General features: G+C 33.8%; 5 protein-coding genes across 5 annotated transcripts; 3 read left to right on the top strand and 2 right to left on the bottom strand.

The window, feature by feature from the left end:
* Positions 1-1,168: 1,168 nt before the first annotated feature.
* On the bottom strand, positions 1,169-2,069 carry LOC108225078 (zinc finger protein ZAT10). Its single transcript, XM_017399891.2, has one exon. It carries the CDS (start codon positions 1,993-1,995, stop codon positions 1,303-1,305), a length of 693 nt encoding a protein of 230 aa, XP_017255380.1. The 5' UTR covers positions 1,996-2,069; the 3' UTR covers positions 1,169-1,302.
* A 2,891-nt stretch (positions 2,070-4,960) lies between these two features.
* On the top strand, positions 4,961-9,932 carry LOC108224363 (adenine phosphoribosyltransferase 1-like). The gene is made up of 6 exons (XM_017398945.2): positions 4,961-5,296; positions 5,385-5,495; positions 6,958-7,050; positions 8,101-8,250; positions 9,217-9,275; positions 9,625-9,932. The coding sequence occupies exons 1-6, from the start codon at positions 5,062-5,064 to the stop codon at positions 9,676-9,678; spliced, it is 702 nt and encodes a 233-aa protein (XP_017254434.1). The 5' UTR covers positions 4,961-5,061; the 3' UTR covers positions 9,679-9,932.
* Positions 9,933-11,691: 1,759 nt separating this feature from the next.
* On the top strand, positions 11,692-15,213 carry LOC108226339 (adenine phosphoribosyltransferase 1-like). Its single transcript, XM_017401282.2, has 6 exons — positions 11,692-12,010; positions 12,122-12,232; positions 12,487-12,579; positions 13,460-13,609; positions 13,945-14,003; positions 14,853-15,213. Exons 2-6 carry the CDS (start codon positions 12,127-12,129, stop codon positions 14,904-14,906), a joined length of 462 nt encoding a protein of 153 aa, XP_017256771.2. The 5' UTR covers positions 11,692-12,010; positions 12,122-12,126; the 3' UTR covers positions 14,907-15,213.
* A 2,330-nt stretch (positions 15,214-17,543) lies between these two features.
* On the top strand, positions 17,544-19,985 carry LOC108227978 (transcription factor RSL2). Its single transcript, XM_017403405.2, has 4 exons — positions 17,544-19,057; positions 19,143-19,403; positions 19,515-19,646; positions 19,746-19,985. Exons 1-4 carry the CDS (start codon positions 18,527-18,529, stop codon positions 19,836-19,838), a joined length of 1,017 nt encoding a protein of 338 aa, XP_017258894.1. The 5' UTR covers positions 17,544-18,526; the 3' UTR covers positions 19,839-19,985.
* Positions 19,986-21,082: 1,097 nt separating this feature from the next.
* LOC108227977 (uncharacterized) lies at positions 21,083-26,777 on the bottom strand. The gene is made up of 13 exons (XM_017403404.2): positions 26,512-26,777; positions 25,010-25,181; positions 24,811-24,891; positions 24,260-24,342; positions 24,064-24,179; positions 23,868-23,978; positions 23,491-23,600; positions 22,979-23,288; positions 22,826-22,903; positions 22,690-22,740; positions 22,495-22,581; positions 21,913-21,990; positions 21,083-21,398 (listed from the first exon to the last, which is right to left on the bottom strand). Exons 1-13 carry the CDS (start codon positions 26,519-26,521, stop codon positions 21,354-21,356), a joined length of 1,332 nt encoding a protein of 443 aa, XP_017258893.1. The 5' UTR covers positions 26,522-26,777; the 3' UTR covers positions 21,083-21,353.
* Positions 26,778-27,370: the final 593 nt, after the last annotated feature.

Genomic DNA, 27,370 nt, shown 5'->3' on the forward strand with positions numbered 1-27,370 from the left:
GAAACCCAATGAATCACATTTCTTAAGAGCAATGGCTCGATTCTCATATTTTATCCTGGATTCTTAAAAAAAAATAAAATCAAACAATATAGTCTCGATAACATGACAGTTTTATCAATTTTAATTGATCTCGTTAACTTGCACTCAGATTACATGCTCTCTTCATCCGGTCAAATTTTACAAAGCCCGGTATGTATTATCATTAAGAATTGTGTCATCACAAAATATTGTTATATCGGTACGGTGATATCGGATTGGAGAGGAAAATTAGAATGTTTCTTTCAAAAAAAATATGTCTATCAAAAAATATAGATAAACTTTTTTTTGGCTAAGTATAGATAAACCCTTTTTTTTTTTTTTGCTAAATTAGATAAACCCCTTTGATTTGCTTGTCTTAAATATCATTAATCAAATAGGTAATCTGATAGAGGTTTAATGGAATTTTTTGCAATCATGAAATTTGAATGTATTCAATTAGGATTATTTAAAATTAATTAAAATTTTTGGATATTCAATTGAGATTTTAAATGATACTCCAAAATCTGGTGGTATACAATCAAAATTTTAAATTATGCTTAAAACCCCGATAAATTGAAATTGTTTAAAATTTATTAAAATCTTATAGTATTCAAATGCTGATGAACTTTTTTTGATTTCATAAAACTATGGATTTTGTGGAATTTTTTAGTATATTTTAAATTTTTTAAAATCCCATCAAAATCCATGAGATTTTGAAACATCATGCTTAAATCCCATCGAAACTATATCAACTCTACAACATTTTATCAAAAATCTGCACAAAATCAAAATCTTAACCTCTTGAACATTAAACTTTATATATTTGACTAATTTCTTGATTAATGTGGTTGTTGTACATGTATGAGTCATTATTTAATCATTATTAACAAGTAGGATCCAATAAAAATAGTCAAACTTATAAATTTTAGTGGTTAATATGTACCGAATGACACATCATAAAAAATTGATATCTAATTATTGAATATTTTATATTAAATGACTATTTAATATTAAACATCTTTTTAGAAGTCAGGGCAAATAAGTTTAAAAATTATTCTTGATTTTATTTGTTCGTAATCTTTTTGTAAAGGTAAGCCGAATTGCACATAAAATTTAAACCCCAAAAAAATAAAAAAAAATAAAAACAAAGTTGTCTGAATAAATAAATTGAATAGATGATCAAATGGGACTACAACTACATCATATGAATATATATGATACACGATGCTAGTCGACAGACCTGCCAAACTAAAACAAAAAGTCAAACATTGACCACCTATCTATCTACTGCAACTTCAGCGTAAAAGAGAACCTTGACTTTTTCGTAGGATGAGGACTTTCAACTTCCTCCTCTCTGAACACACTCCACATATCCGGCACCGCCGGCACGTTCAGATCAAATCCACGGTGGTGACTGTTAGTGGACCCCACACCTTCCGACGTCGTCACGCCACTGCTACTCGTCCCGTTGTTTCCTCCGTCGTAGTGGCGGCGCTTGTGCCCGCCCAAAGCCTGTCCGCTCGGAAAACACTTGTGGCAAATCGAGCACTCGTGTGTCCTTCCACTAGTGGTTGTCGCGGTGGCGGAGGAGGTGGTGGCGGCGGAGTTCGTGTCGGAAGTCGTGCCTTTCCGGTGACTCGCTTTGTGGCCGCCGAGCGCTTGGTACGACGCGAACGCCTTGTCACACACAGTACACGTGTAAACTACGTCAGTATTTGATTGAGGTGGATGAGTGACTGATTTGGCGGGAAAGATGCTTTTATCGCCGTCGTGAGCGAGCATAACGAGACACAGAGCTAAGTACTCGTCAGTATTCACATTCTGATACTGATCATGATCATGATCATGATCATCTTGTGATTCTGATTTGCGAGATCTTTTGGAGCGCTTGCCTTTAGTCCACGATTCGAGATTGCAGACGTAATTGCTTTGATCCAGGTTAGCTGAACTAGGGATGCTTATTGCTTCAACTGCCATTGTATGAAAGTATAGAAGAGAATTGTGAAGATGAGTGGATGCGAGTTTGAGAAGAATGTGAATATTATTATGAGATGGTGTGTTAGTAATGTGTATATATAACTATACAAGTGGTGGGAGCGGAAGGTGCGTGTGGGTCTGTTTAGTTAGGAGTGGTCAAATTAGTTGAGTGTGGGGATGTAGCTGACCGCGGTTTCTCGAGATATTTCTCGAGTTTATTTAAAAAAATTGAATTACAAGATCGAAATTAAGCAGTCGAGCTATCGATTTAAGATTTGTCGGGAATTTTTTATCGAATCGAAATATAATTTATAAATCAGTAAAATAGTTTCTAAAGTTTAATCAAAAAATTTCAATGAATTGAAGATCTAGGATACTGAATTATAAATGATTAAATTAAATTATATTATGTATAGGAATAAATTCGAGAATCTTTTCAGAATTCCGAATTTGGCGGTCTGAGGATAGGTGTACTAGTTGGAATTGGAAAGGAGGTGGAAAAAGAACATGTGATATAAATGAGTTAGTTGTAGTTGGGTTGGCTAGAATTGAGTAAGAGGTCAGCGGAGTGAAGCAGCAAGTAGGAGTCGGCTGAGTAGAGTGGGCTGATTGGGCCAGGTTGGGGTGTGGTGGAGAAATGTGACTGGGTCTAAGTCAAAGGTGTTACGCGGTTGGTGTGACGACTTGTTTTTCTTGCTTTGTTTAATGCTGGATTGGTGTTTACTATTACACGTTCTCAATTCTCATACTATTCTTATGACGGAAGGTTCGGAGAATTGGGAACGGGAACGAATATCCCACTTCCATATGTAGGATTTTGGTCGAAAAATTGGGAGGAGGTGTTTCTGGAAGGATGACAAATGTCGTAAAAAGTTGCGAAAGTTCTTCTTTGTTTGAAGAGAGAAAAAATGAAGCGGCGGTTTTGTCATTTTAACTGAAAATAAAGTTTGAAAATTTCAGTGACTGAAATTTCTTTTTTGACGCATTGTTTTATAAAAATGTTGATAAATTTAAGAACGGAAGATTTAGGCCATGTTTGGAAGTTAGAGGTTTGAGGTGGTTTAGAGGTTTGACAACTGGAATCCGTTGATTTTAGTGTTTGGTAGTTAGTGGATTGAAATAGAGGTTTGGGTCCAATAAGCTAATTTTGAAAAAAACTATTTTAAGGATATTTTTTGAATTAAAAATTTTGGTTGTGTCAGAAAAAACTAATCAATCAGTTATTTACCAAACATGATTCAATCCGCTAACAGCTAACCGCTGATTTCCAAACAGGGTCTTAATATTTTCTGTTATCCAACAATACTACAATTAGAAAATCTAATCTGATTTAATTCCCCCTCTCACATAGTCACATTTATATCTATGCTAGTCCAATTTATTTAGATTAACGTGCACGTCAGGTGTTAACAGAAGGTACATGTTATAAAAGTTCCCCAAAAGAAGCTGAACAAGTGACCTATAAAAGCAAATATCCCTTGTTGCCACTATGCATTATAAATTTTTTATTGACACCTCAGGATTAGGTAAACGAGATTCATAAATCAAAGATCAGTGATAAGCAGGGATGGCAGAAAAAACCGATCCGAATGGATATCCGACCGTTTCGATTCGAATAGATCTTATCGAACCTGATATTTTGGATTTGAATTTGGATTTAGATTTTATTTTTAGAATTTCGAACAAACTCAAACCCGATCCGAAACTCATGGATTTGGATTTGATATGTGAAACCCGATTGGATTTGGATTTGGATTTGAATTTGAATTTTAAAAATAATTTGGATTTGGATTTGAATATCTCAAATATTCGAACCGATCCAACCCGTTGTCGTGGTCAATTTATAGTGCCCTGTCGCCTCTTCGGCTAGTGGCGTATATACAATTATTTATTCTCTTGTTATGCGTATATTAATTTGATTAATTGTGTTTTCTTAGGTTAATTTTTTTCTCATTTTTTCCCGTGTATTAGTATCTGATCCAGTTTTATTATCCAAATATAGTCATTTCAAAATATTTGATATATGATTTAGGAACTTTAAATTCATGTATAGCACATCTTTCCGAATACGTAACTATTTATATTAAAATATATTAAAGCTTGATGCATGTTATTTCATTTGATATATATAATTTTTTTTTAAGGATTTTATCGCTTCCCGACAGCCTCTTTTGTCAATGAGAGTCGACCCATGAGGCCATGACCTAGCCGCCCCCAGAACACTTAGATATCTTTTTTTTCAGTACGGTTCAGCCTTATTATTCCACATACTAACAGTAATTTTTTTGCTAAACACAGATGGAAAAAATTTGGTAAAATTAAAAACAATTTTTTAAAACAAAAACTGCTTTTAAGAAAAGCAGGTTCTCTAATATTTTTTATAAAAACTAATCTTAGATTTTATGAGAAACTGTCATGTATTTCACTGTCAAAATATGCAAATATGTATAAAAAATATCGTAACTTTACGACTTTCACAACAATACATTCTAACCAGCACAACAATTTTTAACATTACTCACAAACATACCTTTACTTTCAACCCTCGTTCTTATTTTTCATTCAATAATCATCTTATTTTGTGTGGATGGCACACAAAATAAGATGATTATTGTGTGAATAATCATCTTATTTTGCTAAAATTGAAATAAATACAACTGAAGTTAATTATGTAAAGATCATTTATGATATTACTAGTTTCAGATATAGTGCTTGTCGAATGTTACTCGAAGTTGTTGTAATTTTTTTTAGTCAAAACAACAATATTATTCTACAAATGACATGGTTTGAAAATAAAATATTTAGTTATTTGTTTTATAACTAGAATATATTATCAGCTTGAAAATTTTGTCCCGATTGAATTAAACTTTTAAGCAAGATGTAATATATTTTGTTAAAAAAAACACGCCAAAAATAAGTAAAACGCGATTGTATAAATAAGAGCCCAGTGATTTTAGTAGTACTCGTGGTCAACTTACCAGTGCTCCAATTGGGTTAGTGGCGTCTACCCAATAATTCACTTTAATCGAAACCGACAAAACTCATTTCACCAACGCACTTGCACAAATGACCACCACAGTCATTACCACTCTCCCTCATTTTAGTAATCTCTCCAGGGGTATTTTCGTCAGACCAAATTTCTCTTTCCCCTTCTCTCCCTCCCGCCGTCTCGCCGGAAATCTAGCCTCTTCTAACATGGCCGCCGCCGCCGCCGCTATATCCCCGGTTCCAAAAGACGACCTCGAGCGCATCGCGAAAATCTCGGCGACTATTCGCGTGATTCCCGACTTTCCTAAACCAGGTAGCACGATTAGTTGTGTGCATATGTAGAGATATGTGTGTTTAGTTGTGTGAGTATGTTTGTTGATTGAATTGATGTCGTTTTGAAGGGATTATGTTCCAGGATATAACGACTTTGTTGCTTGATCCGGTGGCGTTTAAGGATACTATTGACTTGTTTGTTGAGAGATACAAGCACATGAATATCTCCGTTGTTGCAGGTAAATTTATACTGACATCTCTGTGTGTGTGAGAGAGAGAATTTGTTTACTGCCTTTTTTATTATATATTTTGGAATTTTTCTGTGAATGTGGACTGGGTGGAGAGAGGGGGGAGGGAGGGAGAGAGAGAGAGAGAGAGAGAGAGAGAGAGAGAGAGAGAGAGAGGGAGAGGGAGAGATTTGACCTAGTCTAGCATTTTTTTGTAACTGCCCTTTAATTTCACATTTTTTTAGAGAGAGAGAAAGAGGGAGATTGCGGAATTTTTCTGTGAAGGTAGACTGTAGAGCGATAGTGTTATTCACTCGTGTATTATAAATTATAAGATGTGGCGGATAATGTAGGGGATCTAATTAATGAACAAGTAAGTTGATAAGCTGAAATGTGTAATGGTTTTGATATGTGAGTTAGTATAGTCATTCAGGTTAGAGGTACATTCGGTTATGACTGTAGTAATTAGGAGGATCATAAGAGATATCGTGTTTGAATTGATAAATGAGGAAATGCATGATGGAAGCTCGGCATCATGTCAATTAATATCTCAAATTTTGATAGATTTTAAAATGAATGAAGATAAGGAAGAGTGAGTTGTAAAATGGTAGCTAGGTTTTACCTAGTCTAGCATTTTTTTATTGGCTGGTTTCTAAATTCACATGTGACTGTCACATATCGATTCTACCCAGCATGTCAATTTTTGGTCACCGTTATTCAGAAATCAGCCACATTGTAAAATTCCAGCAGTTTTTTGATGCCAAAATTTTGAAGTCCAGTCTAGTCGCCTCTTTGCAGTCCATTCTCAAGGAATCTTGAATCACTATATAAGATATTAAGAACGTATGCAGACTATCATATCCATATCAAATTGGTATCCAGCATTCATGATCAAGTTACGGATGAAACCTAGTGTTGGAACATGGAATATATTTGAGTCTACTACCCTGAGGCATTTGTAGTGAACCTGGAATTTTGCTGTGATCATGCCGTTTAAATGTTATGTGATGTTTATACCGGAATAAAAAAGAAATCAAATATTCGAGAGACCAATTGTTTGCATATGTTTAGTATACAACTCTTTGAAAGTCAAGGTTTCATGAACCACTTATCTGATTTTTTCAGTGCTACTTACATTGGCTTATTCATGTATCATAGGTTGAGATATTCATATTTGGGTTTTTTGCCCCTATTAATTAGGTTGCACAGTTTCACAGTTACATGTCACTTTTCTCTACTAATATGGGTAAAAACATGTTATATCAAATGCAAATAGCTTTTCTGTTAGTTGCCTTTCTTAGTCCATTAGGGCACTTCTGAAGTTATCAACTTTTTTTGGCATTGGCTAGTGAAAAATAGTGACCTCAAAATCTGTAGACAGTGCCGTGTGTAGAATATATGCACAGTTAATTAAAAGTTTCCATCTGATTCTGGCACTAACAATTAGTTGTTCGGATATTGATATTGTGGGCAGGTGTTGAGGCTAGAGGTTTCATATTTGGTCCTCCAATTGCATTGGCTATTGGGGCAAAATTTGTTCCCATTAGAAAACCCAAGAAATTGCCAGGTATACGTCTACTGTCTCAAATCTACACCTTTGTTTTTATTAATGGTATTCAGTTTGCAAACATCCAAAAGATTAAGAAAGCTATATAAGATGTACATAGATGTAACTCGCGCAAAGAATTTGTCATTTTTTGTATTAGTTTAATATTTAAAAACAAATTATAACTTTTTAAGTCTTGTTATAATTGTTGAAATTTCTAGAAGAATAACTGGCTCATATGAATTCTTATGATGATTTTCACCTCTTTGTAGTCAATCCTAATGGGTGTCCTATAGTATTGTTCAGTTTTCAATATAATGCTTGGGAATGTAAGCAACATTCCACACTAATTTCTATCGGCATAATGCATATACATAGCAATCATGATTGGTAGGTATTACTGTGCTAGATAACTTTAAAACATATCAATTTTTCATGTGCACTTTTTTTAGTGTTAAAATAGCTTTATCCCCTGCTATCAAGAAGTAAGGCATGCAAGAACTGAGACTAGTAGTCTATTACAACCGACCTTTGTGATTTATGACTCCAGTGTCCAGACCAAACATATTGAAGTAACCTTGCTGTGAGAGACTATAGCTAACTATTTTTTGGTGTCCTGTGTATTGTTTTCTTTTGGTGTCCTGCTCGTATGTGTGTTTTACTTTTGTGCATTAAGAATGTATGTGGATGTATCTATTGCAAGGTGTACTTTTAACTATCTGTAGTCTATGGAAACCACTTTCTTGGGTTTTAGCTGTATCACCTGTAGGAGTATGATATTGTTATTGAATATGTATGAACTAAGATTAATTCATTTAGCATGCTTTATATCTATGTAATATGAATGATAAGTGGCACACCCGCCAAGCAGTTCTTAATCCAAGTAGGACTCCTGGTTACTGTTTCTTACGTCTTCCTCCGTAACAAGTTAGCTATTCTTTTATAAAAGTGACTCAGCATTAGATACATCTTTTAATTAATATGCAACAAAGTTTTCTCTTTGTTGATTTTGCTAAGGATAAAATTGTGGGCTATGTTCCTGAGTATTTTGTTTTTTCGTCATTCCTTCAGGGGAGGTTATTTCGGAGGAGTATTCCTTGGAATATGGAACTGACAAAATGGAGATGCACGTAGGAGCGGTTCAACCAGGGGATCGAGCCTTAGTGGTAGATGATCTCATTGCAACCGGGGGGACCTTATGCGCTGCAATGAAACTACTTGGTATTGTGCTGTGCTGATATTTTTATTTTTCTTGCATTTTGTTTTGGAAAGTGAATAGTTCAAAACAATCTTATGGCTTTATTCATTTATAAGGGGAAAGGTCGCTATCATAAATTATTTCTTCTCCAGGAGTGTATTAAGTCGACGAGTTTAACATCTAGCTAAAAAAGTCCGAGATTCAATACCAATAAGTGCGCTGTCATAGTCCCCAACAATAAATTGAAAATTGAATTATTAGCGACTCACCGGCAACCATATCTTGATTGGTAGAGCATTTTGCTGACTAGATGTATAATATTGTGCGGGAGCTGTTATAACTTACACTTATTATATTTTAATCTTGTAGCAGCATGATTTATTTTTCAGATGAGGCATATTGGTTTTCTGATCTCTTAACCCATTTTAGTGTCTTGAAAGAGTTCCTGGTAATTAGCAAGGATTAAGACCAGTGGATATCTCTCCCTTGGTAACATAACAAGACATCGAGGGTTGAGTCACAGTGGAAACAAGTGTGCGCATGAGTATATGAATTTTATGTACCCCCGAATTGCTGGTAATCAGCAAGGCTTGGCCCTAGTGATATCCCTTACCCTTGGTAACAAGTGATCGAGGGTTTGAGTCTCAGTGGAGACAAGTGTGTGCTTGAGTATATGAAATTTTTGTGCCCACGAATCGCTGGAAATTAGCAAGGCTTAGCCTAGTGAATATCCCTAACTTTTAGAAAAAAGAGGTCAAGGGTTTGAGCCTTATTAGAGACAAGTCTGGGCACCCCCAAAAAAAAAAAGCACAAAAAAATTATAATATATATAAAATAATAATAATAGTAATTCCAGGAGATAATCAACATTGTGGTTATGAAAGTAGTCTTTGCACAATAGATGTTCCCATGAAAACCTTTTCCAATATATTATCTTGTTTATATTCATCCAAGTCTGCAACTTAAATTTATAATTGTTTGTGTGGCAGAGCGTGTTGAGGCTCATGTGGTCGAATGTGCTTGTGTTATAGAGTTGGCTGAGCTGAAGGTATGAAACTATTTCCATGTCAATTTCATTTTGTCGATATTTATAAATATTCTTTTATGTTGTATTTATGACAACATTTCATCAATCAAGGGACTGTTATTAATTTTATATGTGTTAATCAGCCACATTAAATAAATTTTAAACTTATTTCCAGTTCTATTTTCCTCCTTAATAAACTCATATGTTATCTTTTTCATATATGCAAATCTCTCCATATAAAGCTTCTAGTTTCATGCATTTCATATAAATATATATATATTGCAAGTGAGTTGAAGCCTTGAAGTGGATGTTTTTGTAAGAGTGCTAATACATCCTTGTTTTCTGTTCTTTCGCTGCCCTTATTGTATAGGGTCGGGATCGTCTAGGTGAGAAGCCACTGTTTGTGCTGGTTAGCTCAACTTGATATGGCGTGTACCAAAAACAGCCCTTTATAGTCATTTTATTATGTAACAGCCATCTCAAAAGCACTAACGGTAATTTATTTTTTATGAATTGAGGTTTCATTCTTGGAATTGATTTAAACAACGTATCAAGCTCTGATGAATTAAGATTTCACCACTGTTGAATAGTAGTGAATTCAGAACAATGTTCCATTTGGTCGGAACACTGGAGGAATGAAATTTGTATTATTTTGTGAGAAAAATGAATTTTTTATTATTTTGTGCGAATTTTTTTATTGCTTCTGTTCCATTTTATTCTATTCATGTGAATATAAGTTGGAGCTAGATGTCATCAAATTAAAAGTAATTTTGCTAGTTTCTACATAAAAATTCATTCAGATTTTAACAATCCAATAAAACATAAACGATCAAGGGACAAGAATGTGGCGGTGCTTTGGTGGCAAAAACAGCACGTGCCACGTAGGCTCCTTAATGGCCCAAAGCTCTCATACAAAATTTCTTAAGTGGAAATGATATGAAATCGGTATGGATTGTATCCGAATCGATTTTGATCACACATAATTTTAATTTTAAAATTAAATATGAGAAACAAAAAGTGCGCAAAATGATTTTCTTATCAATATTAATATAGATAGCTGAATTATAAATTTTAGTGATTTAACGATTCCATTTCTATTCAAGTAATTGTGAAAAAAATAACTTCAATAAAGTAACAGACCGACTTTTTTTCTTTTTTTAATTGTTTTTTAATATTTTCAACTTATTATACTTTTTTTCCCGAATTCACAAGATATCCATTTTTTAATTGATTGGTGAATATTTATAAGGGAAAATAGATTTTTTTGCCACTCAACTTATAGTGTTTTTAGAAATATACCACTCAACTATTTTTTTTATTCTTTTAGTCATTAATGTTAGGTTTGGTTTTGTTTTTAGCCACCAACTTAGGTTTGGATTTGATTACTAGCATTATGATAATTTTTTGTAGCGTCATTTATACATAGGGATAGTATCTAATCTTTGGTGATGTGTCGTATGTTTATATCCTTATATATAGCAATAATAATATAAAATGAGCCGATGAAAAATTAAAATCAGGAAAAATAGTAATTAGATTCTAAAAATTCAATAAATCATGAATATGAAATCAATGATTTCAAACAATTCACCCTCTATGATAAGATAAAGTGTAATTGAGTGATATGACGCATCATCTTTCATTATTAAACTTTCAATGGACTAGCTCAGTCTAAGATCTCTCTTAAATTTATCTTCAAAAATTTTAATAACTTTATCTTATTATAATTTTCGAGATAAATAAATAGAGAGGAAAACTTAATTTTCGATGATTGTCCTCTATATATAATGCATCATTTTATATTATTATTACTCCCTCCGTCCCTCTCATTAGTTTACAAATTTTCTCTAGTGCTTAGCATGTATTTAAGATTCTTATAAAACATAGTTTCATAACTTATTTTTGTGTGTAAAAATTTAAACGCTGAATTTTCATTCGGAAGAAAAAAATAAAGTTATATATGAAACTACATCTTTTAAAGGCCTTATAATGCGTGTAAAATTCTTTTCATCCAAGGTAAGCGACCTTGAAGACATAAAAGTACTACATATAAAAATACAAACATATATCAAATCATCAAAATATTACCGACTACCACTATATTTTAATAACGATACACATAAAATGTAATGCTAATAATCAAATCTGAATCTAACTTCAATGACAAAAAAAAAAGAGCTAAATCTAACACTAGTGAATAAAATAAAAAAAATTATAGTTCAGTGGTTAGTTTCTAAAAACGCAATAAGTTTAGTGACAAAAAATTATAATAATGCTGGTAATCAAATCCAAACCTAAGTTGGTGGCTAAAAATAAAACCAAACCTAACATTAGTGACTAAAAGAATAAAAAAATTAGTTGGGTGGTAAGTTTCTAAAAACACTATAACTTGAGTGGCAAAAAAATCTATTTTCCCTATTTATAATTATTTCTTCATTTGTCAACTTTTTGTTTTGAACTTTTGTGGCGCGCATATCAATACGAATAGATTCCCCTCCGCCCGGCCGTTGAACATGGCCGCACTCATCGGCCGTCGTCTGTTTAGTAATCTCGGCAGGGGCATTCTCGTCACATCAAATTTATCATCCTTCACTCCCCTAACTCGGTCTCCGACTCACTTCACTCCGTCCGTCACCTGACCGACAATCCCGCGAATTCAAACACTGCAGCTCTTGCTCGTGCTCAAAACGACGTCGCTGATCGCATCGCCAAAATCTCTTCAACGATTCGCATCATTCCTGACTTCCCTAAACCAGGTAATACTCTACCGCGTTTTTAATTATACTTGATTTTGTAAATTCGTGAAAATCGATTGATTTTGTTAATTCGTGAGAATCGATTTAATTGGAGTTGTGTGGTTTTGGAAGGGATTATGTTTCATGATATTACGACATTGTTGCTTGATCACGCGGCTTTTAAAGACACTATCGATTTGTTCGTGGAGAGATACAAAGACATGAATATTTCTGTTGTTGCAGGTAAATTTATCCGTGATTGTACTGTTTTTGAATTAATATGATCGGAAAATCTGTATTGTGGATCGTAGCGTTGTTGTGGTCGTCAGCACGGGGTGATCTAATCAATTAATCAATTAATAAGTGAATTGATAAGTTGAGATTATAAAATATGGTCGCAGGTAATAAAATTTACCATCTGAATTTGGCTTTTCATAGTAAGCAATATCTTGTGATATTAGCACTAACAACCATTTTTTTCCTGATATTGTGGGCAGGTGTTGAAGCAAGAGGTTTTATATTCGGTCCTCCAATTGCATTGGCTATAGGGGCGAAATTTGTTCCCCTTAGAAAACCCAATCGATTGCCAGGTATATGTCAAAGTGTGTCAGATTCACATCTTGTAATTATTAATGCTTTTCATTGTGCAAAGATCTAAAACATTAAGAAATCTAAATGACTAAATTCGATGTATGAAGATGTAACTGGTGCAAAGAAGTTATCATTTTGTCTTCAGTTAACAAACATTATATGTTTTATAATCTTGCAAGTGTTACTAAAATTCTTGAAAGTCAGAAAGAGTTGTATAGAGTAATATGAATGTTTATATCTGATTTCACCCCTATGGAATTAATCAGAATATGAATTGTGTAGTTTGAAATTGAATCCTTGAAAATACAACAAATATCTTGTACAAACTTTGATCTGTATATTGCACTTATGCATCAATCATAATTGCTATGTGCTACTGTGCCTAGAATTGCTCATAACATCGAACCTTGTGTGTACTGTGTTACAGTTTATAGTGTTGGACTGGCTCTCTTATCCTGCTATCAAGAAGTCGGGCACTGAACTAACTTAGACTGCTATGAGCTTAACCATAGCTGGGGAGACCATATTTGGTTCTTTTAGAGGGCTTTTGTACTGTTTTTTTTACTGTGTTTTCACTGTACCTGTAGTCTTTTGCACCTATATGTTGCAGTTTCTATCGGAAGGAACTCATAACCTGGTCCTCAATCTGGTTTCTATAAAACAGCACATTCATGTGTTTGACTGCATCACCATCAGATTGATGATATTGTTATTAATTACGGTCCATGAATCAAGGCTATTTTACTTAGCACGCTTCATATTCCTTGAAAACAAGTTGGTGATACTTTTATGGCCTGGCTCTGCAACTACCTACTGTTTTGCTTTCACTTTCCTCCTTCATCTCCAACAATATTTTCTTAATTTTCCTCTATTCCCTAGGTGAGGTTATTTCGGAGGAGTATTCCTTGGAATATGGAACAGACATAATGGAGATGCACTTGGGAGCAGTACAAGCAGGGGATCAAGCTTTAGTGGTAGATGATCTCATCGCAACTGGAGGAACTTTATGTGCTGCCATGAAACTACTCGGTGTGTGCAGTGATGTGTTAATTTGCCTCGTAATTGAGTTTTGGAAGCTAAACTAAGTTAAATTCAACAACTACAACTAATTTATATAAAAGATGCTAATGTGTGAACCGAACTGTGATAGGAATATTGTGCTTGAACCAAGATTCCTAAATTTTTTATTATCATACATTTTTCTACCAAATAATCTATTTTTCAGAGCCTAAAACACTTCAATTCATTTTAATCTCTTTAAAGAGTTGGATGGTAGCAGCAGATAATAGCATGAGACCATCAATTTAATGTCTTGCTTATATGTAGATTAACATACAAATTTACAACTAAATTCTTTGTGGCAGAGCGTGTTGGGGCTCATGTAGTGGAGTGTGCTTGTGTTGTTGAATTGGTCGAGCTAAAGGTATATAACTAAATCCATATTGAAGTTGATATCTACATATTCTTACTTCTAAGTTAGCTCTATTTATATGTCTCCACTCTACGATATTGTATATATGTACCGAAGCTGCCAAAGTACATTAAGAAACCTCTTATGATTCAGAAAGTTTTAGTTAACTTTCTTAAAGTGCTTGAATTTGGAATTCAATATTGTGGAAGGTGGAAATGTGCACTTCTAGATTTAAGGTCTTGACTGCCACATTATTAAATGCTCTAAATTAAATCAAATCATATGAATGCCAAATCGAGGATATTAAGGACCGACTCTTGCGGGCTACTTTCTTCTAACTGGTAGCCATAGCAGAAAAAGATATTCAGTCATTAGTCGTTGGTGCCATTAGTTTGAAACATATAGGAGGCCGAATCTGGTGGTCCAATGTTTTATTAGGTTTAATGTTAGAATTTGATTAACACTTGTTCTAGTAAGAGGCTTTATACATTTAGAAGCAGGCTGAAATATAGTTAGATTTACCAAGTCAAAAGGTCTGCATTCTGGACCTGGACTGGGAATAAGAGCTTAGCTTCATCTATTTCAGATACTAGTAAGTATGCTAGGAGATGGAAAAATGGGGAATATTTAGCCTAATTTTCCTTATCAGAGCTTAATCGCGACAAGCACATATGAAGTGAATCACTAAACTTATGTTAAGCTTTAGGTTGTCCTCCTTAAGAAACTTCAGTAGTTTTATGCTATCTTGTCCCTTGTTTCATGCATTTTATAGAATTGCAAGTGAGTGAAGCCTTGAATTATGTTCTGTAGAAGTGCTAACCCATCCCTGTTTTTTGTTCATCTCCTGGTCTTATTGTACAGGGTCGGGATCGTTTAGGTGAGAAGCCACTGTTTGTGCTGGTAAGCTCAACTTGATATTGCAATTCTACTAAACAACAGCCTTTCCTAATAATATTGCTATGCAACAGTTATCTTAAAAGCTCACACCATAATTTAGACCGCATACGCAAGTCTTTTACAAATTAATGCTTCATTCATCGAATTGATGTAAACAATGTATCCAGCTCTAGCTACTGTTGTACTAGAAATATTAACGTTCTCCTTGGTCTGAACTCGGGAGGAAAAAAAATTCGTACTAAATTTTAGTGTGACTGATAATTTTTATCATTCCCACTGATAATTTTTCTCTTTATAATAAGAAAATGTTATTTATTTATGTTTATAGCTTTTCCCAAATTATACCTATTTCATTTCTAGAAACAGTGAAGTCTGACTTTTTTGCCAGCCAAAATATAATAATGATTGACATTTTGCATTCTGCAATATTCTATATAAAAAAGCATTATAAACAAATGTAACAGTATTGACTTGCAAATTAAGTACCATCATACTGCTAATTAGCAAGAGATTAGTTAAATAAATTTCGTATTCTAATTTATAAAGTATAAATTAACCTAGTATGAATACTCATAGTTTATCAAGAGACGGCTATAGGCATGCTGAACTTAAATCACTCTCAAATCTTTCAACATCAAAGTCACATAGCCTGAATTAATTCAATTTTCATACGTGATGACACTACACAAAAATATTTTTAACGGGAAATTTTGTTCTACTCCCTCCGTCCCAGTGAGTTATATACATTGGGATTGGACACGGAGACCAAGAAAAAGAGTAAGAAATGAGTAAAGTTAAATGGAAAGTAGGTAAAATGGTGGGACCCATATATTTTTTAATAATAGATTTGAGATAGTGGAGGAAGGTAGTAGGTGTAATAGTGTTTTTATTATTATAAAATGGAGATAGTGGGAGAATGTAGTGGGTGTAGTAGTGTTTTATATTATAAAAAGTTGCTATTTTGGGAATGTATAGAAATGATGGGACATCCCAAAAAGGAAACTGTATAGAATTGATTGGGACGGAGGGAGTAATCATTATTTTTGTACATATTTATACCTTTTTTCCTTTCGAGTAGACAAGTTTATGAACTATCATCTCGGACGAGGAGTAATCGAACTAAAATTTATTAACTAATCGTCCAATTAATTTTCGATCAGTCTAATTAAATTCAGTTTGAATTCCATATTTTATAATATTCATATAAACAGTTTCGAAACCAACATTGCATTCGAATTGCACCAATAAAACTCCTCTCGAATGCTTAGCACAAGGTTTTACTATGTGAGATATTCTTTTTAGTAACAACCAATTAATTGACTTTTGATGAGACTTTTATAATGAATTATTCGAGGCATGATTTCTTAGCAAGGTAACACAAAATCACAATGCATGTTCACTTTATTTAAATTTAATCTATCACTACATTAAATAATATTGTACCAATAATGACGGTTATATTTTATATGATAAAGAATTTAATTAAAAAGCAAGACTCGTGGCTCAAATGCTGAATATTCAATACTAATACGTGTCTTACGCTTGATGGGTATGAAAGAATAATCGAAAATTTTGTGTAGTTTGATGAGACAAAAATAGTTGGCACACTGAGATATAGGATAGAGACAGTTCCTGTTAATTTTTAAATTATTTTTACCAGCAAAAACTAAAAAGGAAATTGGGGGATCATACTCATCGTGCAATGCCGGCTAGAAAGATAATTTTGTTTTAAGCCAACAAAATCTCACTTTCTAACAACATTTCTACATTCTCTTTGCCACTCGCAAAGGGCACTTTTTGTTCTGTCCAGTTCGTGTTTACGGAGTCTTTTGATTTTTTGTTGTACCAGTTATTCTTTAACAGAAAATTTTAAAATTATGATTCGATGACAGGTTAAACATTAAGATTTGATGGCGTATTATTTTCGACGAGTGATTAATTTTTGTTTATCAGATGATGAGTGATTTAATTATTAGGTAATTTTGTTTGACGTCGTACCACAACATCGCAATCATATATAACATTATCAGTGAAATTTTGCAAAATAATGTTGAAGAGGAAGAGCCTTTTTAGTTTTCATAATACATTTGAATCTGAATAAATAAAATTAGACACACATTCTAAATGAAATCATATTATTAACAAATGCTATTCATTTAGAACCTCCACCAGATCACATTCTAACAATTTTTCTTACTGAGAAACTCATTTTTAGATCAAGAGTGGATCAGTGTATTTATCTTCCATAATCTTAAATTTTAATATCAATTTTTCGAAATCTCAAAATATTAGCAAATGATTATAAGAAGTTTGAAAGTTGATACTGATTATCCGAAATCTCAAGATATTAGAAAGTTGGCTTGAAGATCATATTCTGGCACTTTAAAGATAAAAACACTCAAATTTACATAACTATTTACTTGAAATGTACCCAGTCCCTTCTTACAATATTTTGAAAGCATGTCAGACGCGTAAGAAAGCAACACGCATAAGTAATGGCGGAATCTACGGGCATAAACTGGTAATTAAGACTTAAAGAGTCATAAGTCTAAGTTCAAGTAATCTCTAGATTGTCACTCACTGGCATATCCAAGCTCCTCTCTTTTATTCCTTAATTCAGTCCTCTTATGCATTACAGTATAGCACCTACGTGTTCTCTTCAGATATTATTCTTTCACAAGAATTAAATTTTAACTCATCGATGAAAAATCCTATTTCTAAGTTACGTTACCCGGACTCGATTAAAAGTGTCCGACATAAACATGTATTCCAGTTTTGAACTTGATAATATTTAAGTATACTATGTCCAAGTGTCAATGACATTGACACTCGAGGCAAAATAAAAAGTCGGAATAATTTAACTTCTTAGCTAATATTTCCTGATAATTCCGGTTTCTTCATGTTCTGGGAAAAACTTCTTGATTTGATTAAAGTCTGAAGTAATTTTCTGGAGTTTTGAACTTTTCAAGAACCAGATGAATATTGAAGTCCAAATAATGTGAATGAGGGGACAAGAACCGAGTTGTGCGCTTACAATGTCAGTAGATTACTTGGTACCTCGAAGCTGTCAGATTCATCTCCACGATTCTCTGAGTTCCTCACCCGAATCATCTTTCAATCAACAAATTTCTTTTAACTAATCATACTTTCCAGTTCCCACGTTCTCAGCTCTCAAGATTCCGCGAGTACCTCTTAAGTACTTATAATTTTCCAAATGTGCTCAGTTTCATGCTTAATTGTTTTTAGCCTCTAGTTAATCATGATTAACCCTCTCCCAATCATTGTGATTACGGCATTCTTAAGGCTATCGCAATCGAATTAAATTAGCTTCTCTGAGTCTAACAAGGTTTGAAAGGGTGGTGTTAGTTTAATCCCCTAATGCATGTACTTGGTCTAACTATGAGCTGTAGAGTGGACTCCTGGAGTTTTACAAACAAATGTTTCTTTGTTTAGTACAGCATTAGAAATGTATGAATTTATCGCAATTTTATAATCCAAGTCAATTTGTGTACTAATTCTTCTGTAATTCTACACTATAAATAAGTTCTCACTTCTGTTTTAAGTCAAATCATATTAAGCATCTCTCTAATTAGCAGCATTGTCACTAAATATCTGCATTTTTTTTTCTTATTAGTACAATGGAGTCTGTGAGAGTTTTTCAGAGTGAAGATTTTGATTTTCTGAACAAAATGTTAGTGTTCGACGAAGAAGCTGATCCGGCTTTGCAGTTCCTGCCGGGTTATGGAACTCCTGCAGATCTCTGGCCTTGTACTGAAGCCAATGCTAATGCAAATTTTGCATTTTTCGATGAAAGTTTTAACACTAATTTCTGTTTTTCTCAAGAAAACACTAATATTGGTACTTATAGTAATAACTATGGTGCATGTTTTCCCCATCTAAGCCAAGAAACTCCCCAGTTTTGTGATTCTAACCTCATCATGAGTGACATTCCTGAGTCCATGCGTTTTTGTGAAATGGACAGACCAAACAACACACCGCAATTTTTTCCCGGTGATCATGTCATGCATGATGCTGTGAACCTGAAAGTAGAGATGACAAATGCAGAGTTAACCGACTTAGGCCTTAAGAGGAAGTTTGAAGTGCCACAACAGCCTGAAGCTGTGTTAAATGCAGAGAATCCGAAGAAAAAATGCCGTGTTCCAAGAGATGTAAGTGTCGATAGTAGGAAGTCTAATTTTTTATTTTTACAAATATAGTGTTAATGTCTAATTAAATGTTAATTTCAAAATGCAGATATCAACATGCAAGAAGGTTGTGCAGGCTAAGAGGAATAGGACTGTCGCTCAAGTTGTCAGCATCGATGAAGATAACACTTGTAACGGTCCAGTTGCACAGAGTTCTAGCAGCTATAGCTCGGGAGATGATTCCAATACTTCCCAAGAGCTTAATGGCGGAGCAACCTCAGATTCTAAAGGCTCTGTAGCTCTCAATTCGGGCAAAAAGCCAAGAGCTGGTAGAGGAGCTGCAACTGATCCCCAGAGCCTCTATGCTAGAGTAAGTGATTTGAGAAATATGTTATTCATCTTATCAGATGTTTTTTTTTATCATCATGAAAAATATGAAGCGGCCTTTTAACGGGTGTCTTTTATTGATGTGTTATTGCAGAAGAGAAGAGAGAAAATAAACGAGAGACTGAGAATCCTGCAAAACCTTGTCCCTAATGGAACAAAGGTTGACATTAGCACAATGCTCGAAGATGCTGTCCATTATGTGCAATTTTTGCAGCTTCAGATCAAGGTAAGTCGGGTTATCAGGATCATATTATATTCTAGCGGTTCATTCATATCAACTAAAGGTACCATATATGATCAACTTATATATAAATTTCTCGTGCAGTTATTGAGCTCCGATGAAATGTGGATGTATGCACCTATTGCTCACAAGGGGATGGACATGGGTCTCTACCAGAACATTTCTCCGACCCTGTGATCTTGCAGATCGGACTTTATTAATTGTAACTATTCATTAGAAATTAATGATTGTTTGGAAAAAAGAGAGAGAACAATATACTCTATAGAGGCGCATGTAAACTTTCTGGATCAAGGGACAATTCTATATTTTGAATGACAATAAATTTCATAGATGTTCTTTTTAAAAGGTTCTTGATTAGTCATTTCCATGTAGTGATCTATGTTATGATAAGATTAACAGGAAGTTTCCCTGACCAAAAAAAAAAAAAAGATTAACAGGAAGTTTCAAAATTTCAGTGCTGGTTAGCATAAATTGTGTCGGAAAATGCTAGGTTGTACATGGAACAAGATAGAAGTCAGCCTCAAGTTTCGAGTGAAATTATGTGCAAAAAATTAAAGTCACTGGTATTGTTTTAGAAAGGAAGGAGTACTGAAGTTGATGTAAGATTAACAGAAAGTTTTGAAATTTGAGTGCTGGTTAGCGTAAATTATAACATGGAACAAGAGAGATGTCAGCCTCAAATAAATGTCATCCTGGACTGCTGGGAATTACTATGCTTGATACCTGGAGACACTGCAAATCTGAAATCTGTTAGTCTTACACAGTTAGACATGATCTAACCAGGACAAAGTCCATAATTGTTTTCAAATAAACCCTTTTTCAACAAATTATCATTTACGAAATTATATTTACTCCTGCAATTTCTGACAGTGTTAGAAAAGATATACGTAGTAGAAATCAGATAATTAATCGCTTGATATATATTTTAATTTTGAGTTATAATATAAAAATAATATTTTTTATGAAATTTGATTGTTAAATTTACGATAGCTTCTAACAAATTGAAAAGCAAAAACACAAGTCACCTTAAAAAATTCTCATGTAGTCACTGATGACCGATACGCCAACTAGGATAATTAAGAGAGCAAACCCAAATAATGAGTAACGAGTTTATCTGTTATTGATGACTATGCACTAACTAGGATAATTAAAGAGCACGATTGGATCCGAAAAGTATTAAAAGGGGCAAACAAAACATGATTCCGAATATTATTTTTCAAATTTTCTTCTCTGTATGAAAATACGAATGTTAAATTTTTATTCGGAAACAGAATATTTGAAAAATAATATATTGTATATTTTATTTGCACCTCAAGTTACGTGCAAAAAGTCAAAACGACACTTATTTTATTTTGAGACGGAAGGAGTATATATATATATTTTTTTAACTGGAGAAACACTGTAAAATTACTTCCCAATCGTTAACATAACGGAAAATCAATATCCGTCTAAATTTTTTAATCAAGCTGCTACTGCTTCAAGGATGAACATATCCATGTATTTTTTGAACAGGTAAATTACAGTGCAACCATGCCATATTGCCATCAACAAATAATTTAATAAATCATGTCCCATCTACATTAACAAATTATTAGTTGGACATAGCAAGTACAAATGTTGGCTTTTTTAAGCAACTAGAAGAATTTGCCCCTCCCGGACTCCAAAGCTATTGTACACCGAATATTGCAGACTCTAGATGTCATCATCAGCTACTGCAAAGTGACCGGCATTTCGATCCTGCAAAAGTGAATTCAAAATTTTAGGACATCACACAAGTTGCCGCGAACTCAAAAAGAAAAAAAAAGTGATGCAGGACAAGGTCTAGGGTCGGGAATTACAGATTTGGGAACTCTCCCAGCTATATATTTCAAAATATAATTTCTCATGAGAACACAATTTCAGAGACCAATTCTTCATTAAAAACTGTAAAATATGATTACTTTAGAATGTTGTGCCATAATTTGGACATCGGAACTCACCCTAATATTTCAATGGATGAAAATTCATATTTAGAAATAAACACTGCACTATGAAGCATATAGTTATTGGCATTAAACCAAATGCTTTTGTTCAAATATTAGTTTCTATACCACCAACACCAACATTTACTAGTTCATTACTCTACCTCCTAAGGTAATAGGGCTACTAAAATATACATTAGTTAGGGCCAACTCATCAAACTAAGCCTGGTCCCTAATGCATACGAAAATACAAATATATTCAACAGGTCAAACCGAAGCAGAGAAACTACCTGAGACAACATCCGCTGCTTGTTTAAGAACTGAGTCCTCGACTTGTTGTGGACCGAGTTTGGTGACTTGTACATCCTCTGTAATTGTAATAAATACATATTGTAAAAAAAAAAAAAAAAAGCATTAGAAATGCTGAGACATGATAATAGAAAAGTTCATAAACAAACAGCAGTGACACATGCAAATATAGCAAGAAGCCATATGAGAAGTAAGAGAGCAATTCCTAAGGACCGAGTTTGTCCACAAGGAATCACCACATATTGGTAAACTTCTTTATTATTCATAAGCAGGTTTATATTCAGGAAAGAAGCACGCAAAAGTTTCTGTTAAGCAGACTAACAAACTAATTTGCAGTTTAAAAGAGTAAACAATGGTATGCCTTTTAAGGCTGTAAGCAGAAAAATAATTATTTAAGCGTCTATATGAAATTGTCAAAAAGCAGTAACAGGCACAACTATAATTTATTTCATCAGAATAAACTTCATTTCGAGTATCACTGTATGAAGATCCATGTCATATACTATCGACAGAACATAAGCAACATATGAGTACCAAGTTTAAGCAACATAATAAGTACTAACCTTCTCCGTGCCGGATAGCTTTTGTGTACCAGAAAGAAGCTTTCTCTTTGGGGAGAAGCCAAAAATGTCATGAAGAACTTCATTATCCTGTTTAGACAGAAGTGGTTTTATGTAAGGACTCATAATTAATCCATCTTCCCATATATACAACAGACAACAATAAGGTCCAGGCAAGAAATGGGAAGGGGAACTAACCTGCATTTGCTTTACAAATCCTCCCCCAAGAAAATGCTTCAGAAAGTTAAGCTATTCAGAGAAAGCACACATGAGAACCCAGAAAATAAATTTATGAAGAAATTATGATATCATCATCAAGGAGCAAAAGAGAAACCTGTATGAGTTGAGACCACGACGTTGTGTTGAGGGATTCTCCACCAATCTTCATCGATGTTTCAGGACTAAAACCATCCTAAATAATCAAAAGAAGGTCATTACACCTGCCTTTACTTGCTTTAAAAAAGAAAGAAAGAGAAAACAAGAATACCTCTAGAAATTCTAATATATCACGAAAAGTATTACGCTGACTGTTGAGATCTTTCTTGGCAGAACCTTTACCGCCTGCCTCCACAGAGAGGCTTTTCACTTGATTAAGGATTTTTTGCCTCAATCCTTGTATATGTGTGAATTCACGAGCATTGTTTCCATCATGATTGAAGCTATCACTTGGACCAGTGGTTGCAACAGAAAATTTCTCCAAGTTCCCCATCTCAAAAATCAATGCAAGTCCCTCACCAGCCGCAATCCTAATAGATCTATCATCCTTGTCTAGTAAAGAAGAGAGATAAGATATGGACCTGCATCGGAGTCAAAATTAAGTTAAAACTCCTCTGATTGTTCAGCACCTACATGGAGTTGGAATGATATTTGCCATAGAAAAAAATTGTCCATATTCAACAATCAGATACATTTTTTATGACATTGTCCTTAATTTGAAATCCTAACAACTAGTATGCAAGAAGCAGAAAGACAAAAATCAGGTAGAGAGAGAACACTGACTCTTGCCAAGTTTTTGGATTAAGCGTCCAACCATCCATGGTTGTGAGGAGAAACGACCAAGCAGAGACAGCTGACGTTATAACAGCAGGTGAAGGTTTTATAGCAACTACCTGAAAAGTTATATACAAGCTTAAAGTCTCCATATAACACTCGGCGCATAATTTAAAACTCTGGACAATCATGACGAAAAGCATATACGTATTACGACTTCACATATTTGTAGTAAAGAACGACACAGAACAAAGTTACACTATTCCAAACAAAAGAAGGAAAACTAAATATCAAAAAAGAAAAGGCATAGTGGTGCAAGGTGCTTGGAGTGAGACGAAGTAAAAAAAATGATCATATTGTATCATATTTAACGGTGAAATACATACATTAGAACCAAGTTTTGGATGAACCACTTGCCACATGGTTTGCATTGACTTTTCTGTTTCCTCTGGCTCCTCTCCGCCAATAAAAGTCACGATGGTCAAACACTCCAACAACTAGAAAAATGAATACAGTCATTTAAAACCTTTGAAAACAGTTGATCAATATTGGTATTTTAAGGTTATATTCTAGTCTTTGTACCGCTGATATCTTAGAGGCGTCTGACTTTGATTTAAGAGCTTCTATAATAGGAGGAAATGATTCTTCCAATATTTCCTGGGCTCTCTCCCCGGGACCTGTGGTCAGTGCTAACAGTCCTGCAATGAGGGTACATAAATGCTTAGAATCGCAAATAAGTGATAAGTTAAAATATCTAACCCAGGAATGAGATGATCACCAATAGCATGGGAAGCTAATGATATCTCTTTGGCAGACCCCTTCTTAATGGAGCTCAAACATTGATGTAGTAATGTCGCGAACCTGAAATGGAAGTGCATGTGATGAGAAGACACTTAAGAAAAAACATTCTAGTCCACAACAGTATAAAGGTAAATTATCCAGCATCTAGTGTTTCGACAACAATTTTTAATCAAAGAACCTTAAGTACCAAAGATTGACGGTTAAAATGTAGATTACTTATATAAAAATCATTCCAGTCTATTCTTGAACCCAATCCCCCTTTTGTAATTCATGGTTATGACAGATAACAACTCTAAAAGGTATTGCAAGTCTACATTTCAATTTGGCCAATATCATTACTTACCAAATGAGAAGTCATGAATTAACAATGCTATAAAACCCCACCCCCAACTAAATTGACTTGTAACCGAAAAATCACATACGAATACGACAATCAAATGATACAAAATTCCCTTTCAGCTATAATATATACTCCAAGACCATCTAAAACATGATAAAGCAAGAAAATATAATGATTGAGATGCTTACTTCTTTTCGACAAATTCATGCTGTATTTTGCTATTGAAAGCATCTATTATTGAAGCCAACGCTTTTTCCCTTGTTGACCCCCTGCATGAGTCACAGGAAACACTAATTTTCAGCATTACTAACTACTTGAATTTCTTCGAACTAATACAAGGGGCAAGAATATAAAATAGATAAAGCGGTATAAAGGGGCAAAAAAGACCTTTTCTCGTATAAATCATCTAAAGCCTGATCAAGTATAGAATCTTTTTCAAGCTGCAAGTCCACAACACCAGACACCAGCAATTGTTCTGACGGCAAAGTAGAACTTGAACTCACACTGTCAGTATCAGAATAATCTAAAGTCGCTGCCACATTCTTACGTTGAGAACTACCTGTATGTCCCAAATAACACCAAGTTAAATCTCAATTCATTTAGATCCTTAATTTTCAATCCAAAATTATTATAATTACACATGCAACATACTCAAACATCATAATCACCATAAATAACATTTGAATTGAAAACACTACAACTATAAATATATCAAATTGTTATAAGCTTTAACATCATAATCAAATTTAGAAACATCATGATTGAACTAATAAAATACCATTTCAAAATCAAGTCCTCAGTTTCTGCCAAAAATTGGTAAGTTACAAAAATAACATGCTTTAACATCATAATTACCATCAATAACTAACTGAATTGGAGAAAACTGCTGGTTCCATAAATCAAACCATAACAAGCTAACATCATAATTAAAGTTCGAAACATCATAAGTGAACTTAGAAACAACAATCAAAATTATTTCCTAAATCTCAATTTGTAACTAATTGAATTGTAACTATACCAAGTTCAAACATCACAATTTAACTTGGTCACTAGACAGATAAAGAAGGCTACAACATACATAAATCAAACTGTAACATTCTTAAAAATCATAATTGAACTTTGGTGCATCATAATTGAACTCGAAAACACAATTCAATATCAAATCCTTAAAATTCAATCCAAATTATTAAAATTGCAATTATAACAAAAAAAATACATAAATCAAACAATGAAATGCTAAAACATCATAATTATCAGAAACATCATAATTGAACTCAAAAACATTAATTCAAAAATCAAATCCATGAATTTCAATCCAAACTAGTAGAATTACATATATAACATTCTCAATCATTATAATTAAACTTAGTTACTGACCTAAACGAGAATAACTAAAAATTACATCATAATTAAACTTCACCAACTTGAATTTCAATCCAGAATGATAGTACACATCTAACATTCTCAAACATTATAATTAAACTTAGTAACTGACCTAATCCAGAAGAACTACAAGTTATATCATAATTAAACTTTGGAACATCATATTTGAACATAAAAACACCAATTCACAATCATATCCTTGAATTTCAATCCAAACTAATATTACACATATAACATGCTCAAACATCACAATTAAACCTATTAACTAACCTAATCGATAAAAACTACAAACTACATCATAATTGAACACTGAAACATCATAATTGAACTCCAAAACACCAATTCACAATCAACTCCTCTAATTTCAATCCAAACTAACATAATCACACATATAACACGCTCAAACATCATAATCAAACTACAAATCCAACTAAACCTCAAAAAACTCAAATCGCGATTAAAACCGCGCAAACAACACAAATCGAATATCGAAACAATCAACTTACGTTTCCCCATCGCGGCAGCTCCGTTGACGAAAATCGTTAGCAAAAACAACAGCGTTGACGAACAAAAGCTATAAAAAGGAGATTAAAACGCAGAGATTGAGTCGAAGAGAGCGCTGAATTGATTGAATTTGAGACGCGAGACGATATATCCATTAAAGTTTAGGAGCGGATTGAAGGAGAGAGATACGTACAAGCGGTGTGTATGTATAGGTTAGGGTTTGTGAAAGTGGTGAGAAGCGAATTGTTCTAAGCAAGCGTTTTGGTATATTCGATTTGGAGTAGGAAACTAGAGGCGCGTATTGGGGGTGACGTGTCGCGATCTGGGCCGTTGATGTGGGGGGTTTGGATTTTTGAGTCGGTGGAGCCACGAGGCCACGAGGTTTGATAAGGATGCGATTCTGACTTAAAAAAAATTAAAAATATTTCAACAAATTTAGAAAAATGGATGATTTAAACTTATTCTAAAAAAAAAAAACCTAATTTTCTTTTCTCTCTTTTCTATGACTGTCTCTCTCTTTTCATCCCCGACGGGGCTTCCATCGGTTTTCCGGTGGAAAGCCTCAAATCTTTCTGTTTGATTGCTATTTCTTTGATTGTTTTTGCTTTCTCATTGATTTTTTTAATAAATCTCCTTTTTCGGAGAAAGTTTTCTTAGATCTATATCATCGAGCTTTCGATTTTCGTTCTTATTCGCTTTCGGAGGGCTTTTTAGATTTGTGAGTGAATCGATTATATCAAACGCGTCGTGATGCATATCTAATTGTTTTAGTTTGTAATTGGATTTTCTATAGTTTGTTTTGCTTATACTCCCTCCGTCCCTTTTTACATGTCCCTTTTGAAAAAAAAATTGTCCCAAATT

This window comes from Daucus carota, chromosome 6, assembly GCF_001625215.2.
Source record: "Daucus carota subsp. sativus chromosome 6, DH1 v3.0, whole genome shotgun sequence".
NCBI classification, from domain to species: domain Eukaryota; kingdom Viridiplantae; phylum Streptophyta; class Magnoliopsida; order Apiales; family Apiaceae; genus Daucus; species Daucus carota.

Bases quoted from the DNA above. Each gene is read 5' to 3' on its own strand.
- LOC108227978 (XM_017403405.2), top strand. From the start codon at position 18,527: ATGGAGTCTGTGAGAGTTTTTCAGAGTGAAGATTTTGATTTTCTGAAC. The intron at 19,058-19,142 runs GTAAGTGTCGAT...TTCAAAATGCAG, and splicing joins AATGCCGTGTTCCAAGAGAT to ATATCAACATGCAAGAAGGT. The intron at 19,647-19,745 runs GTAAGTCGGGTT...TTTCTCGTGCAG, and splicing joins TTTTGCAGCTTCAGATCAAG to TTATTGAGCTCCGATGAAAT.
- LOC108224363 (XM_017398945.2), top strand. From the start codon at position 5,062: ATGACCACCACAGTCATTACCACTCTCCCTCATTTTAGTAATCTCTCC. The intron at 5,496-6,957 runs GTAAATTTATAC...TATTGTGGGCAG, and splicing joins GAATATCTCCGTTGTTGCAG to GTGTTGAGGCTAGAGGTTTC. The intron at 7,051-8,100 runs GTATACGTCTAC...TCATTCCTTCAG, and splicing joins AAAACCCAAGAAATTGCCAG to GGGAGGTTATTTCGGAGGAG.
- LOC108226339 (XM_017401282.2), top strand. From the start codon at position 12,127: ATGTTTCATGATATTACGACATTGTTGCTTGATCACGCGGCTTTTAAA. The intron at 12,233-12,486 runs GTAAATTTATCC...TATTGTGGGCAG, and splicing joins GAATATTTCTGTTGTTGCAG to GTGTTGAAGCAAGAGGTTTT. The intron at 12,580-13,459 runs GTATATGTCAAA...TCTATTCCCTAG, and splicing joins AAAACCCAATCGATTGCCAG to GTGAGGTTATTTCGGAGGAG.
- LOC108225078 (XM_017399891.2), bottom strand. From the start codon at position 1,995: ATGGCAGTTGAAGCAATAAGCATCCCTAGTTCAGCTAACCTGGATCAA.
- LOC108227977 (XM_017403404.2), bottom strand. The intron at 21,991-22,494 runs GTTAGTACTTAT...TTACAATTACAG, and splicing joins AGCTATCCGGCACGGAGAAG to AGGATGTACAAGTCACCAAA. The intron at 21,399-21,912 runs GTAGTTTCTCTG...TCACTTTTGCAG, and splicing joins AGCAGCGGATGTTGTCTCAG to GATCGAAATGCCGGTCACTT.